The 17,081-nt window shown below is 39.0% G+C and overlaps 1 protein-coding gene across 1 annotated transcript in view; it reads right to left on the bottom strand.

Moving 5' to 3' along the window:
* Window positions 1-10,633: 10,633 nt before the first annotated feature.
* hs3st1l1 (heparan sulfate (glucosamine) 3-O-sulfotransferase 1-like1) overlaps window positions 10,634-17,081 on the bottom strand; it is a 31,147-nt gene continuing 24,699 nt past the window's right edge. The window contains exon 2 of the mRNA XM_028005968.1: window positions 10,634-12,093. Within this exon, the coding sequence (XP_027861769.1) occupies window positions 10,980-11,921 (942 nt within the window). The 5' untranslated portion in view covers window positions 11,922-12,093 and the 3' untranslated portion in view covers window positions 10,634-10,979. The remainder of the gene's footprint in view (window positions 12,094-17,081) is intronic.

Raw genomic sequence — 17,081 nt, forward strand, 5'->3', positions numbered from 1 at the left:
TTCTGTTTTTAGCAGTATTAACTCGATAAAAGATTAAAGCACAGCCAGTAAACCAGCAGAGAAGCTGGAATGAAGGATTTCATTTTTGGCCACAGACTTTTCTTGCCAAATTAAAATACTCGGGGGAGACAATCCAAGTCTACATTTTATCGCACTGCTGAAGTATGCTGAAATACTTTAAAATTTACAACCAAAAGAATTCGACTAATCTCACATCCAGCAGGGAAACACTTGACGGATTCATAGCTGCTGTGTTTAACGTACCCTTTCTGCAATAAACTGCGTCCCTGAAAGTGTCTGCGGATGCCTCTGGCTGATTGAATTTAAAGTGCAGCAGACACAGCTTTATCATCTAAAGTGTGTGTTTGTTTTAGATTACTTCCCAAACCAGATGGTGTAAAAAAAACAAAAAAAAACCTCAACCTCAGTTTAGACCCTTCTTTTCCACACGAGGACCAGAGAAGATTGGAGAGCGAGTGTGAAACTGTGTGTTTGCAACAACAGTTTTTGATGTCAAATTCCTCAAGAAACAGTCATAATCTTGGACTCCGCCGTCTTTCACTTCAAGGAGACGAGTTGTGCTTATAAATAATCCTTGCTCTCATTTGCTGAAGCTGCTCCAAGCATTGCAAGAATGAAAAAAAAAAGAAAAAAAAGAAACTGCTGTGAGGAGAAATATTTCTGTCCTCTGCTCCCTCTTTGTTTCTCCTTAATTGACTTTTTAACAAGGCTGTGTTCAGGCTGACCAGCAGCCACCCTTCATTTCCAGCTGCTACTTACACACATGTACACTTCTTTTATTGGCTAGGGTGGGGGAAGTCATTAAAATGGGACGCACGCAAAATGCTCCCAATTTCTGCATCAATGAGCTATGAGCAGAGGAGTATAACTGAACAACATGTTTATATGAATGATAATGCCGACCCAGGGGTTTGTTTCCTGGGGAGGTCAAAGCCAATGAAAACACTCTTGGGTGTAACTGAAAGTAAGTATCTGCACCAAGAACAATATTTGGAATAGTAATCAAGCAAACACTGGGTGATTACAAGAGTTAAAGCTTTCACTTTCCTCTTGTGGCCATTGAGCAATGAATCAGTGCTAAAAGAAATGAGTCAATCCATCTTTCTATCTATTGATCCCCACATCAACTTCCTCCTTTGGATATAGGGAAGTAGCAGCCCAGTCATCATTGGAACATTACATACCATTTTTTTCTTCTTTGTAATGCTTTAAATCAATTAAACTGCTGCTAATCTGAGAACACTAGTTACTAAAATGGATTAAAACAACAGAGGATCAGAAACGGCACCTGAAATGCAAACACTTCCACAACAAAGTTCCCGATTGGCTTCAGCATATAGTCAAATCTTTAAAAGAATTTTACTGCGTTTTCATTACAGATGTGGGCAAAACTTTGTTATTACATCCATACATATCCATGTTAACAGTTGGATTGTTGTCACAATAGAAATGTAAAATCGATTTATTATACCAGAAGAGGTTATTCTGGGAATTCCAGTTATATTCTAAAATATGTTGACAGCTTTCTTGCAAATGTTTTAACCTTATTCTAAATAATAATAATAATAATAATTAATATGCGTTAGAAAATACCAACTAAAAAAGAACCTATGGTAGCTGAATAACCCCAGAAAACAGGCAATGTAGATGTTGTGTAGTAACACATAAAAACTCTCCAGATTTTTATGAATTTGCAATCTTAAAGCAAATTAAATATTTTTCCTAAGCATTAACCAGGCAGTTATTCTCTCTGTAAAATTGGTAGTTATTTCAAAAGCAACAGAAATGACAACAAAATAGTTAGATAAAAACATCCTCAGACAGACTAAGAAGTAAGACCTGCAAAAAGAGCCGTGCATATTTTCTGATGCTTTTTGCATTTCATGTAATCAGAATTGGCACTTTCCATGTTACAAAGGGATTTCTGTTAGGTAAATGTACTATGGCTTAACTATAAAGACACTAGAAAATCCTACATTTCAAAGATTCTTGTTTTCAACTGCATAGTGGTGTGGTTTGAAGCCCTGCAGCCTTGCAGGAAGAAAGTCCTGGGTTCAAATTCCTCCAGTTTGCATGTTCTCCCTATGCAGTCATGGGTTCTCTCTGGCTTCCTCCTGAAGTCCAAAACGTTCTGTGACTCTGGAGTGTGGACCCCAAAGGCACTCGTCAAAATGGGAAAGATGAAGAACATGCCAAAAAATTGAATTCTTGCTAGAGTCAGAACAATAATTAAATCCACTCCATTCATAGTTTTCTAGAGGAATCGCGTCACGATTGGTGCCTTTCAGATGATGTTGTTCCAGGCTGACCAATGTCAAACATTTCTGTCCCATTAAATGTGCTGAAACTTTAACTGGAACTGTATATTTTGGTCAGATGAGAATAGGAATTAATTTTTCAGTAACAAACTCCAGGTAGTCTTGTCATACAACAAAGGATGATTGCCTACTTGTGTTTGGTATGGTAGCTGATCTATGATGCTGTGGGTCTGTTTCTCCTGCAAAAGTCCCTACAAATTCTTGTTATCTGCAGAAAACTGAGACCCAATTGGATGCTTCACATTATGCTGATATAAAAACATGACTAAATCCACTTAGAAATGGTTCAGCAGCCACACAATCTTCTGTCTGGATCACTTAAATAGGATTTTTAACTCAATAAATGTGCTCAAATTACTCTGTCAATGTTTAGAGGCAACAAAGAAAAAACCTTACCTGATGTAATAAAAACAATTCCATCATCAGTTATTCAGTAACTGATGATGACATCAGTTACTGAATAACATTTTCATAGTCAAAATAGTCTTCAATTTGTTATTATTGTTGAATAAAAACTATATTTTCAGCTTTAAAACCATTTTTTCTTACCTTAAAGTGTCATTTGCACATAGATAGAAGATGTAAATGCAGCAGAGAAATGCTTCGCAAAGACTATTTGTAACTAAGCACAGCTTGTGCTTTAGCAAGTTAAATTGATTTTCCACTTGAAGAACAAAAAGGTCAACAAAACCAGGATGGTGGACTTATTAATAATTCTCACAGCAACATCTCAGCCAAGGGAGGTTTCTTCAGTAATGTTATTGCAATCCAATCTTTATTTTAGAAAAATCATGAAGCTTGCAGAAGAGCCAAACACTCCTTTATGATGTTAACTATATGAGGATCCCGGTACATGCCTTTTTTTTCTTTGTAATGCTTTAAATGAACTAAAACTGCTGTTAATCTGATAACACTAGTTACTAATATCCATAAAAACAACAAAGGATCAGGTAAATAGCAAATTTACATACTGGTGCATCATAAATAAAATGGCAATTTGGAGGAAGGAGAGGGAGAAAAAGTGTTATTGCACAGAATACAAGGTGTTGATAGGAGTGTATTAAAAAAATAATGTATTTAGTGGATTTTAATTGTGTTTAAGAAATCCTAAACTATTTGATGTGAAGGTTTTTCTCCTTCTTTTCCAGCTTCTGAGTTCCTGGGTTTGGTTTATTTACCTGTTTGAGCTGTCACAGGTCGGCTGGATTAGCAGCCCCCCAAAGGCTACCTTCACTTTATTGAGGACTTCTAGGGGACTGGGCTGATGTTATCGTTCCCTCTGAAGTCTGCACTATCCCGTTGAACACACTTTATCTTCCCATCTTTTTCTCTCCTGCAAAGTGCAAACAAAGCAGCACAGAGACTCAGCTTTGAAATTAGTTAGCTACAGGGTAACACTCAAGTCCCTGCTAAAGCACGATTAATTTTTAAAAAAGAAGTTGATGCTCTGGAAATAAAACCCCCATTCAATCCCTGAGCTTGAAACAACAAAATCCAGATGGAGATGCATAAAAAATTAGAGACAAATTGTTGTCTTACCTCCTAAAGTGCTGCAGAAAGGCCACAAGGAAGCGCAGAAACGAAAAACAAGTTATTGAAAGCATCAAACTCTTGCTGGAATCCCAGATGACACTGACAGCCAGATGCATTTGTTGGGTTCCTCTTCTCTTTTTCTATGGCTGTAAATAGCATTTGTGTGACACTTGGCTCCTGTGGGCCCAGGATGCTGTAAACCAGCACTAAAATATGATCCTCTCTGCCACGGCTGTGAACTCCGACTTCTGTTGTTGTGTGACTGTTGACGAATCAGAGCGGGGACTTGGGGTTTTGCACCCAAAGGAAATATTGCAGAGTGAAATGCCTACTGGCACTTTTCCGCCAGCCCTTGATTTGAATAGACAAGAGCTGCTGGGGAGGATAGAGGGATAAAAGAGGCTGAGGGAGAACGGTGACAGGAGCTTCAAGGAAAGACACACAGTCTACAAGAAGAGGAGATGCTGTGTAGTGTGGGGTTACACTGGGAGAGGAAGATCTCACTGGGTAGGTCACAACAAATAACAATTTTATGCTCTTACTCAGAATAGCAACAGTCACCAAAAGTTTTAGTTTTCAGTTTAATCATAAAAACCAGCAGTGTTGAGATAAACATAAAAGAGAACTTCTAAAATTAATCTTGACTCTCGTTTAAGGATTTATTTAAAGCTAAAAGGCGGCTACATGAGAAAACAACCACGCTGCACTCCAGCTTTAAAACTGGAATTTGCAGAAAAATTGTAGAAGGTTGAGTCTATCTTAGACTTTCTATAAGCAATGTTTTGTTTTTTTTATCAAAATCTGTTTCCAAAATGACCATTAAGTTCAACCAATGTATCCATCCTTTCTCCAGCATTGCATAAAAAATATCAGTGTGCCGACATATAAAAATGGATGGTCACATTTAGAAACAGGTCATTCTGGAGACGGACATGGATGAGTGACTGCTCTATCTCAGAATGAAAATTGGTTGAGTGACTGAGGTCTGGCAGTTCTCAACCTAAAATAGTGCTGCACATTTTCCAGATCAGGAGTTTACAAACCTCTGATATTTTAACCTAGAGAACAGCAGAGTTGGGACCTCGTCTCAAAAGTATAGAAGTATTTGGAAACTAACCAATTAAACAAAGGCATAATAATAACTCAAAATACCTTAATACTTTGTATTTATTTAAAATATTTCCAAGGAACAAATGACAGGTTTTTAAAATAAAAACATAATTTTATCACCCCTGACATTGCCTCTGTTTTTTCAAAGTAGTTAAGTAATTTTGGAACACACACCTCTCACACAAAAAGACAATTAAAGGAAGAAAAAGTGTTGGCTTTACATTATTGTTAGTTTTTATTTGGCCTTTATCATTATAAAATATCTGCTGATGTATGCGGATTACATTATTAAATCAAATCAATGACGCTAAGTTATGGTTAAATCAAATAAGTCCTGAAACGACTAAAAACTGAACCACTGACTCTCTGTTGACGTTCTGCCTCCTGAAGAGGTCAACAATCTCAGCACTCCCTGATCAGATTCTTTTTGCCGCCACTTTATTATTATTATTTTTTTTAGAAAGAGCACTTAACTAAAAGGGTTGAGATCTTCATTTTTTCAAAATCCTTTTTTTTTTTTTTTGCCCAACACCTCAAAGGATTAATCAGAGCTTTTTATATTTCAGCTGCAAATAGGAAGACAAGTCTCCTTCTCCTCCCTTTGACCTGAATGCAGCAGCAGCCGTCCTCCCTCTTTAGAAAAGGCTGCAGTGGGATCAGATCAAACACACGCCCTCTGTGCCCGAGGCAATGAAAAATAAACCAACAAACAAATAAATAAGTAATCACAAAGGACGTACAACACAAGGAGCCTTTAAGACAAGAGCAGAAACTCATTTATCAGAGCGATTCATGTTTTTTGGGAGTCTTTTGTGTTTGGGACAATCCTGCACATTCTGGGAAACACATCAACTCCCTGATCTCATTAGATCCCTGGTTGTTGTGATTTTACTGATTGAGAAAATTGTAAAAAGGCTGGAATAAGTTGATTTTTGTGCATACCATTACATGGGTTATTCCCTACAGGTTGGTTGCATTTGAACCAATAAGATCAGCCTGAAAACATCTCCTTGTTTCCTTGGCGATGCTCTTGGTGAAAACATATTTTTTTCGGGAACAGCAACAAATTAAAAAATCTTGGCATTGGAAAAACATTTTGATTATTTTAAATGCTACAAGTTTTTAATCAATAAAACTTAAATAGTATATGTAGGTGGATAAACATCTTCAAGGGCCACTTGATATTCTGCAGCATTCATGAGCGAAGAAGAGGAAATGGACTCCTATTGAGCTGCAGAACGATTCATTGACGCGTGCAGTCCGCAGCTTATGTCTCTGCTGAGCCATGTCAATCAACTTTAATTGTGCATTAAGTTCCGCTTCCAACGTTGACTCGGAGGTCATTAATTCCCATCAAGGACAGTTCCGTAATAGACTCATGTCGCGCAAATACAGTGGCTGTTAGTTTGCAAAGAGCTTAGCAAGCAGCGAGCGTTCCTCCTGCTTTGATTCGATGCTAAGTGCTTCATCAATCACAATCCTAGACAGATCATTAGAGGCTCCTAGGATGACAAGAGCAGCCAAACTATCTACAGCAGATTGCTCCAGACCACCCCTCAAACCTTTAATTACATCCAAGGTTGGCAGTTATCAAAGACATGCAGTGATAAGTGACTCACTCAATAGGAGCCATTAGTTAGAGAAACTTGTTGGAGTCAGGGTTTTCATTACAGAAGGTCTGAGGAAGCTTTTCATGAGGTAGTAAGCAAAGGAAAACTTAAAGGGGCAGTGTTATGTAAAATTAACTTTTTTGAGCTTTACATCACGTTATAATGTCATTCCCTCATCAAAATTATATCTGGAGTGTTGCTTTAATTTTTTCATGCATGTTTGAGAAATATTTTAATCTCCCATGGCAACCATTCAGCTGTACAAAATGCCTGAGCTCCTTCACGCCAACCAGCAGCAATTAGCAAACACCTGGTGGAACTGTGCATCACCTGAGCTCATTATAGGATCTGCTTCTCAGTAAAACCGTTGCTAAAGGGTTAATAGAGGAGCCATGTTGTGGTGACTTCCTGGAGGCGGAGTTTGAGTTTTTAAAGAGACAGACTCCCCATTTTAAAATGTTAAATTACATATTCAAATTTGTTGAAAGTTATATTTGATATACATCTATATATATATGACATGTTTATAAATACTGAAGGTAACATAGTCACTTGATTGTGCTATGAAATGGTACTATGTGGCTGAAAAAAACAATTCTGCCCCTTTAAACAACATTTTGTTGATTTTATTGATAAATGAACTTATTTTTTCTAAGGTGTGACCTTTTGGTTTTTGGTACTGAATGACAACATTTGAGAAATATGTTGTAACCATGATATTGATCATGGTACATTTTGTATTCACTTAATATAGTTATCATTTAAGTTGTTTCGTAATCAGAAGAAATTGTATGAATATCAGGCATATGTCATATTGACATATGAAGTAAATAACTCATCTCTTCATCATGGCACTTGATTTGCTTTACTGCTTTGTTTCAAGCGATTTAAAAGAATAAAAATACATAATATGCCTCTTAATAGGAACAAAAAGGAACAAAGAAAATACATATGCATCCACTTATACACAAATACATTCCATAATATATATACAGTAAGGATAAGACATTGTCTGAGTCATTCATTTCATGTTTTACATAATATTACTATATTTAGACATAAACAAAATTGCTTGAAAAGGAGTGGGAAAAACTTATTTACTCCAACTCCTTATTCTTATAAACACGTGTTAGCAGGAAGGATATATTCGGCAGCAAGGGAACATTTTGTTTTTTGTATTGAAAAGCCAGCGTCTCAAAATGATTTGAGTGAGTTTGAGAGGGGCCAGATTGAAGACTGGCTCATGTGGCGTAGACTGTCGTAGATGTAAATCTACTTCTGACAGAAAACCGGATCGTCTCTATGTCAAGCAAATCATTGTTGAGCTAATTTATGTGTTAATAGCAAGAATCTAAACAACTGTTTGCAGATTTTATGAGCACACGTTTTTCCAAAACTTGCAACGCATTAAACTCAGCATCATCTCTGTCATCTCAAGGGAATGTTTAGTTTGAGTTGATCAAATGTGAATGAACAGTTTTGAAGAACAAGGTGAAATACGAGTTTTGTCCTTGTCTTCATCATTCAAACCATACCGACTTCACTTTAAGTAAAAAGTGAAGTTGCACAGAACTGCAAACTGAAAACATACGTCAAAATAAAAGCATAAATATAACATGCTAACAAAAGATGAATCACAAACTAATTCAAACAAACAAGGTCAAACTAAGGCTAAGTGGTGATGAAAACCAGAGAATATAAATGGGTTTTAAGATGAGATCTAAAAGATGGCAGTGAACAAGCCTCTGGAATAGAGAAGGTCCTGTTCCCTTCCAGCTTCCTCTGGACCACAGCTGTCAAACTCGAGGCCTGGGGGCCAAATCTGGCTCACCGTAAAACTCTAACGGGACACAAAAATGTAACCTTCAAGATAACAGTTGTGTGTTTAATCTTATTAATCAAATCAAAACAGTCTGTATCCATATACTGCCAAATAACTTCAAAGACAGCTGTTTATTAATATTTTAGCAGTTTCTTCAGGCCCTCTTTGATGCAGTTCAAACTGGAAATGAGTTTGGCTCCCGTGTCCCAGACGTTGGTACCTACAGGACTGACCTGAGGGGCCGAGAAGGCTTGATGAAAATTTTAAAATGAACTCCAGCTAGTGGAGAGAGACCTGGGGTGATGTTGTTTCTTTTTTTTTAGCTTTTGGAGTTTCAGAACTCATCACACAAAAGAATGTGACATTCTGCAACAAACTGTTCCTGTAACAAGGAACATTTATGATCCTTGTTACAATTTTGATACAACTTTTAAAAGCTCCCTCAGTCCCTGTTAGCTTTTCATGAAGATTGTTTTTAAGATCACAATATTAAAATAAAATGTGTCGCTACAGTTTTATGATTTATTCTTGGGGCTAAATGAGCTATTGTTTATTTTGTTCTCAATTTAGAATAGTTTTTCAAAAGAAGGTTGTCAGAAAAACCTTTATTATGCATTAAATATGTTAGTATCTTACCATGTTATCATCCAGGAATCTGTTGAATAAACCATAAAAAACCCTTTATAAAGTCACATACTGTATAAATGGTTTCTATATAGATGAATTTATAAAAGAGTCAGTGTTGCACCTCTGCATGTTTGATTTTCTGGCAGTTTGGGTCAGAGAAGTTGTTCTTTTGGAAATTCAGCCTCTTTCTGGAAATAAGACGATTCAAATGAACAATTAAAAGCCCCAAATTAAAATTGAGCACATCGATGATGAGTGGATGACAATTTCTAACCAAACAATACAATGAACTTTATAGGATTCGCTGAAATGATTGACTCAACAGATTGTTTGACATGCATGCTGCACCTCTCAGAAAGCAAACCCAGCTTCTCCTTCAATATAAAGAGAATTCAAAAGGACTAAAAGTGTGCTGCGTACTCCTGGTGCAAACCAAACATGGCATTTTGTCTTTCTTACCCACCTGGGGAACAGAAAACACAGCGTTGCCACGCTAGCACCCTGGGAATGATCGGTAATGTGTGTGGAATACCACTAGTCGCTTTATCTCCCAGATGAGCAGCTGGGCTGCACATACCGAAGAACATATCAGCCAAGGTCACAGAATAACTCTCCCAGGCCCTTCACCTTTATCTGAAACAACAGGAGGGAGCACAACTAGGCACGTCTGAAGTCATTTTTTGTGTAAAACGTACCATTGGGCTCAAGTGCCCCCTGTTGAGCAGATGAGAGAAAAGTCCCGGAGCAAGATTATTTAAGAATGATTACATTTAGCTTTTTAAATTGTCATCACGCTAAAATTTGTCTACTCGTACAGTATAATTTTCCGAACTAATTTCAATCCTAAACCCCAGATCACACTGCTGAACTAGACTCTTAATGTAATTATATTCAGCACATTTCTATATCGCCCATGGCTTTACACCCCCTCCCATGTTCAGCCCAGGATATGGATTCAGTGCAGCATCAATGACTGTTTGCCTTCGGGAGGGGAGCAGTGCTTATTCCAGCAGACAGAGCAGCGAGATCACATGAATATCAGATCCCAGTGGAGCTGTAGCTTTGGCTGCTGTTTAAAGTCTAATCAATGAAAGAAACATGACCCCTGTCTATTTGTTGTGGGAGACGACGACAAGCTGTTTCTGGGAAAACTGCACGCTTTGCGCAATTCAGGAAAGCGAGAATATGTAGAAAAAGCATCAATGCAGATACAGTGTCATTTGTAAATAATTTACAGGGCTGTTGGGCATATGATTTAACGACCACATTTAACACCTGTGCAAATTGTTGAGCGACGCAGCAGCAGAATGCAACAGAAGCTCTGGCGGATTCCAGCTTGCTGACTGTGAAGATCTGACTTTAGCTGCGGGCGCAGGCCACCTTCAATGTCCAAAGCTATTAGTGATTCCTGTACAACTAAAGTGCTGCTCCAGGGTACCCATTTCCTTGCATTAATGTCTACCTTGCACCACAGCAAATCAAAGGCTTATTGTAATGCCTCTGCCCATATCTCACGCTTCCTGAATAGCACTGGCTGGTGGGATCAGGCACTTTGGAAATGAAGATAGGGGGGAAAAAAACACATTTTCCTGTACGTTTTAAAACAATAGTTTATTCGTAAGAACAAGAAGAATATCAAACAAGAAAGTCGGGCAAAAGTTCATCAGTTTAGCTAACTCATTTTCACTGCTATTTGACAAGCTAAATGCTTTCAGCACAGAAAGAAATAAACCTGAAAGTTCTCTTTTGACATTTGTCTGTAATTACAGTTTTTTTTTGTCTTCAATGTGTAAATATAGAACAGTTTTGCTGAAACCAGATCACAAAAGTAATCAATAAGAGGTTCCTCAAAGGACTTCCGTCATGTATGTGTAAAGTGCTGTTTCTTTTCCTCATTTAGTCTCGGCTCGATAGAGTCCAGTTTGTGACGTAGGTTTCTTATTGCCAGCTGAAGGTGCGCTTCACCATCCTGAAGAAGTTCCGGTTGTGTTCCCGTAGGTAGGAGCGAAGCTGCTGCAGAACGGTGCTGTTGACGGACGGGTGAGGACGTCCCTTAGACTCGTGCAGACACCGCTCCCGTCCGTCACTCCGGATGCAGTAAAACCCTTTGGTCTGGTTGAAGTAGAAGTTGGAGGACACTATCCTCGGAGGCAGGTTCAGGAATCGCTCCACCTTCTGAAGCTCTGGCAGGGGGTCGTGGATCAAAGCGTCCCCGTTTACGATGTGTATCTGTTCCAGGGGGAAGTGCTTCAGCCAGTTGCGCATATGAACGTCGTACAGACTCCTCTGGATCGCCTTGTAGCGGATGTTCAGGGCTCCGTTGCGTACCAAGAGGTTCTCAATGGCTTGCACCGGCTTGTGGTTCTCCAGTCGGTTGAAGTACACCTGGGTGTAGTCAGAGATCACCCGCTCGGTCGGGTCTCTCAAGATCAGCAGCAGTTTTATAGACGAGTTCATGGCGCAGATGCGTTCTGGTGCGAGAGGTGACGTAAAGTAACCCGGAGTTTTCTCTATCGTGATCTGATGAGGGTAAGAGTACGGCATGAGGTCACGGTACCACTCCAGACCCTTAGCATAGTTTTCATCCCAGTCAAAGAAATGAACCTCAGTGGCAGCCACAGCGACCTCAGGGTGAATGTCAAGCATCTCCAACAGCGCTCTGGTGCCCCCTTTTCGCACGCCAATAATGATGCTGTGTGGGGTCCGCTTGCTTGTTCCCGGTGGTGGGGATGAAGTGGAATCCTCAGAGACATTGACTGGTTGTACTGGATCAGGGTCTTTGCTGTCCAGGGCTGAACCAAAGCCTGCTTTAATGAGCTCAGATGGGGCAGCATATGTCTGGAGAACCAGCAGAAGCAATGATACCAGAAAGGAAGCCATGGGGATGAATGGATGAGTGAACACTGGCACGATAAAGGAGAACTAAGACAGTGGTTTAGCTGCAGACGAGATGTCAGCGCTCAGTGAGAACAGAAGAAGTCAGAAATGCAGACTTTCCCTGCTTTTGAATCTGAATTGGAGGAGGAAAAATCATTGGCAGTCCGCAGTACATCTGTGGAGAGGAACAAAGACAAAAAGAAGAAGAAAAGGCTTTCAGAACTCAGGCATATGAAGCAGAATGAATGTCTTTATTATACTGAAATGGCACTTTCCTCATTCCCCTGAAAAAGCAATCCTGCCTTAAATACAATCCATGTCTATCATAAGTGTTGCGTCTCAAAGGGATAATCTCACATCGTCGGTCTTTTACTCTCTTCTCAGCTCCCTCCTCCCCCTTCTTCACATCTGCTTTTTCCTCCTCACTCTATAAAGTCACTTTCAATTGATACTGTAATTTCTCTGGCTGAAAAACACTTAGCCAGACAGCTCATCAGAAAATCTGTCTCAGATATGCAAGTGTAGCTGAAGGCCAAAAGAAAAGTTTCCACAGCTAGGTGACTTTGATTTCCTATTCGTGTCAAGAAGGATCAATAGCAAGGCAATGAAATTCAGCAAACAGAGAGGCTGAAGGATTTGGGGTGTTAAATATGAATTCTAATGGAGCTCCAGACCTCTTGAAAACCTTGGGAAAAATTTAATCTATCACCTTGGATTTTGGAGTTCAGATATACTTCTACGGGGCTTCTTAAATATTTTATAATTTGCCTTCAATAGACACTTGTCAAAGAATTAATGCCAAGGAATTAATTTTAAAAAACAAAGGTCCACTGATACGTTCTGATGGAAAACCAGCCAAGAGACTAGCTGGCGATCACTGAGCTAGTCAAAACAACCGGGCCAAGCTACGCAAACACCTAGTTTCAACAGCAAAGGTCACAGTGAGGTAATCTTTTCTTTCTGAGCGCCACACAAAACTCTTTCAGGGATGCACACACCAAACAGACAGTCCTCCTTCCGCCAAAATGCTGCAGAGAAATTGCTTACAAATCCTTAAAACACATTTTCAAAATGGGCCAGCTCAGGAGGAAATAACTTCAAATTTGACCGGATTTTTAGAATAACTTGATTTCTTTTCTGACGTTCCTGCGGATAACGTCCAGCATGTATTTGCAGGGGAGAAACTGAACATTTGCCAACGTTATTTCAAGGTTGTTTCCATTCAGTATTGGTTTTATTAAAAACATGTAACAATGTGAGTCACTGTGGTGAAGATGTGGAAAAGGTTTTTTTTTTTTAATTACACAATCTTTATTTGGAAGCAACAATTTAATTCAAGGAAACACAATTTCTTTAAAAGAATATTTTAACAATAAGATGAAGAAAATATTCTTTCCACTGTCATTGGTGCAACCATTAGTTTGATTGTGTGTGTGGTAAATCATTTCTGTGTTGATGTAGCCATATGTTTTGAATTCAGCTGCAGAAAGGTCATCCGTTTTCTGGCAGAGGCCTCCAGATTTTTATTTAAAAGGTCCTGGTATTTCTAAGTGTTGGTGATGCGATGTGCTGTTACCTATCTTTAAGGTCATGACCACTGACCCATTTTCAGCTTTCTGGTGTCTGTGATGCCATGAACTCAACAAAGTTCCCGGAAGAGAAACAGCTTTAAGTAGCTTCAATCTGAGGCGTTCTGTGGTTTAAATCTAAAACGGAGTCAAGCTTTCAATTCCTTTTACCTCTAAATAAAATAAAACCTTATAGTTTAACTACTTTTAATGTTTAGTCTTTCTTATAAGGGTTAGTCTTTGGATGTTTTTTCTTTATGGCTATTAAAGATATTTAATTTATTAAAGACGTTTTAGCCACATTTTCACACTATTTATACAAAAAAACAATGTCTTCTTTAAGCCTATTCAACAAAGTTGTTGCATGGGTATATATAATTATAACTACAATTTTTAATTACTTTTTTAACCAATAGCTACAAAAAATAGGAACACTCACATTCAGAGACAGCACAAGAATAAGAAAACATAACCCGACTCAGAAGTATAACATTTTAGTACATATATATATAAATATACCCTCCATAACGACAGGGTTATAAGTTATAACTACACTTGAGATGTCAAAAGTAAATGATGTGGAAGACAAAGTTTGCAGTGATGACCCCAGACCTGTGAGAAGTCAGAGATGTCACAGAAAACTGGCATGTCACAAGTTTATGAGTGTGACAAATCACCTGAAAACTGAACGTAAAGCTCATCCGTCTTGCCAATGTGACCTGCGAGCTAACAAAGTGTAACATCAGGTTCACTGCTGATAACTTTCAGGTTATTCCGGGTACATTAGTCATTGTCCTCCCATGACTGATGCTTTGAGTATTTGAAATTAATTCTCACTGAAGCTTCAAAGTCCCAGAGAAAGCAGGAAGGCCCTCAATCTGCGTCTTTCCATAAATTATATAAAAAGAGAATCAGCAGTTCGTGAAGTGTGCATGAAACATTTTTGCTGAAATCTGTGCACTTATGTTGCTTTTATTGACCCAGTGTAATTATAAATTCTCTGCTTGCAGAAAAACTCTGCCTTGTGTGCATTTTAGTCACAGAAGCCGTTCCTCTAATTAAGCTTCTGTGACGAACGCGCGTGCCAACGAGCGCTGTGCATTCTTATGATATCACCACTGGCCTTTCTCTCACCTTACAGAGGCTTTCAGCCATATAACGGTGATGACACATGCCCCTCTCTTCACACTTCAATTGTTGGCCTGAGAGTGAGACGGTACTGAACGCAGAGCAGCCGACATGCCCTATAGGGCCTGGCGTTGTGCAAGGAGGCACTTATGCGCCGTGACAGGCGCGCCTGCCTGTCAGCGTTTCCCTGGCAGAGAGCTGCCAAGTCCAATGGCCGCAGCCAGGCAGGCAGACGAGCTTTCTGTCTCATCCAATATCCCCCAACCTGCTCCCCTCCTTGCAGAGAACCACCTGGAAGGAGCTGCTGCTTCAAATTCATGGATCTTATGGCTTTATTCAGCCTTTTTTGGATATCGCTGTGGCTTTTCCGTTTGACAAATGGCAGCCATGTTATCTGACAGTCGCCCTAACCAGGAGAGCGTCCGTCGAACGCTGTTAGAGCCATGGAGTGTTGCACAGCACAGGTTGGCAGGGAAGAAATATGGCCCCGGTGAGTCTTGTGACTAGGATACAGCATCGGTTTGTTGCGGCTCACTGCAGCTGCGCAGAAAGACAGTGTAGATTTCGATCTCAGCTCCAGGCACTTTTAAGCTTCTGGGGTTTGCATGTTTTACTTGTACTTGTCCTTCAGGCACTCTTGAGGTGCACCATTCTAATCCTACTGAGGGATGAACATAAAAAAACACAGTCAGGGAAGGAGGTTAGAAAGGTGAAAATAAACTGATGTAAAGTGTGGTTTCAGTGATGTTTTTTTATGAAACACATATTGCAGATCTGCAGGGATGCTGAACTTTTGATGATGCTGTTTTCCCATGACTTAGATTAAAGTGAAAAACTTTACTTGAAACTCAGAGATTTTGTCTATTCTTTCAATAAAACCTCTTAAGAATCAGTGATGAATTTTAATGGACAGAAAACAAAAAAAGAGGAAAACATTCACAAGTCATTCATGTGTGCACAGGTCAACTCCCAGTTCTCCCAGTTCTCCCAGTTCTTTATGGGACAAGTTCTAAATCTTAATCGTGAGTTGTTCGTCCAAAGTCCAAGTCAAATTTTATTATTTCTTTAGCAAATCCAAGTCTAGTCTTTCATCACACATTTTCATCAAAAGTTCAAGTCAAGTTTCAGGCTTTACTTTAAAAATCCAAGTCTTTGGTGTTTCATAAAAAGTCCAAATCAGATATTTTGTCCAAAATCCAATTGAAATCTTGAGTCTCAAGTTTTTGGTTAGACGTCTAAAGTCAAGTTTATCATCTTTCATTCAAAGTCAAGTCTTTTTTCTCAGTCAAATCTAAAATATTTTATCCAAAGTCAAGTCTTAAGTATTTTATTGCAAGCCTAAGTTTGTTGCGTAAAATTGCCAACTACAATTTCCCCGAAACATCGCATACATAGCCGCTCCCAAGTATAAGAGTTTTTTTTCGCTTCAACAAGACGACAACATTTCCTGCGATGGCTGATAGATGATGAAGGCTAGCACCATGGCTGAATTATGAATATATATCATGTAACTCTTTCCATCTGTTGTTGTCAGGATTTTAACGACTTATGTGGATAAGCTTGGTCACGTGTGATTTTAAATTAATTTCTTACTTAGTAGAAACACCGCAACTGCAAAGTTGTGTTTTTACAACATCCAAAGAATATCGACAAAGATCTGCACACATTTATAATCCCCTGTATGGTCAGTTATAAAGAAAACAGTATATATTTATTATGATTTAAGCATTTTTCCAGAATTATGCTGGATTTTTTTTTTCTTTTGCAAAACGATTGACATAGTTTAATTACACTGGAAGTGAGGGGCCAGGGAGCAGAGATCACACTTTGCCTGAATTAATCCTCACACAAATTAGTCCTTTAAGAATCCACTCATGCTCAAGATGCTTTCCTGCTGTTCACACATGGGATATTATCCACCCTCTGCTGGACACCGATGAATGGACTCTAAATGCTTGTTCACTAAGATGCCAAAATCAAACGTGTACCTCGTTCCCACTTGACCACCAACACACACTAGAGACCGACTTGCTGACCACTTTAAGGAGTCAGTCAGTGGAGCAGCAGAGTTGCCTGCAGCCTGCGCCGACAGGCAGCCGTTACATCACTCCAGGCTAAAAGAAAGGCTTGCAGAGGTACCAGACGCCACAGGAAGCCTCACTCCCTCTAATTAACCCAAACAACCTCCTCTATACATCTGCAGAACTATTCCTCATTCATATTCAGCACCACGGAAAATTAACTGTGGCTGGCAGCAGGTACTGTAAGCAGCGGCTGAGTTTTCTTTTTTTAATAACTACTCATTAGAGATGTTAGCGCAACATAATTATTATTCCAATAATGCTTGATTGCAAAGAGCATCTTTATTAAATAGGTTCAGAAAGGGATTTATAAATATCAATCAAATAATTCTACTCAATATATTAAGTTAATCATTAATGAGGGACTTTTCATTTTTCTGGCATCA

Source organism: Xiphophorus couchianus, chromosome 22, assembly GCF_001444195.1.
Source record: "Xiphophorus couchianus chromosome 22, X_couchianus-1.0, whole genome shotgun sequence".
Taxonomy (NCBI): Eukaryota; Metazoa; Chordata; class Actinopteri; order Cyprinodontiformes; family Poeciliidae; genus Xiphophorus; species Xiphophorus couchianus.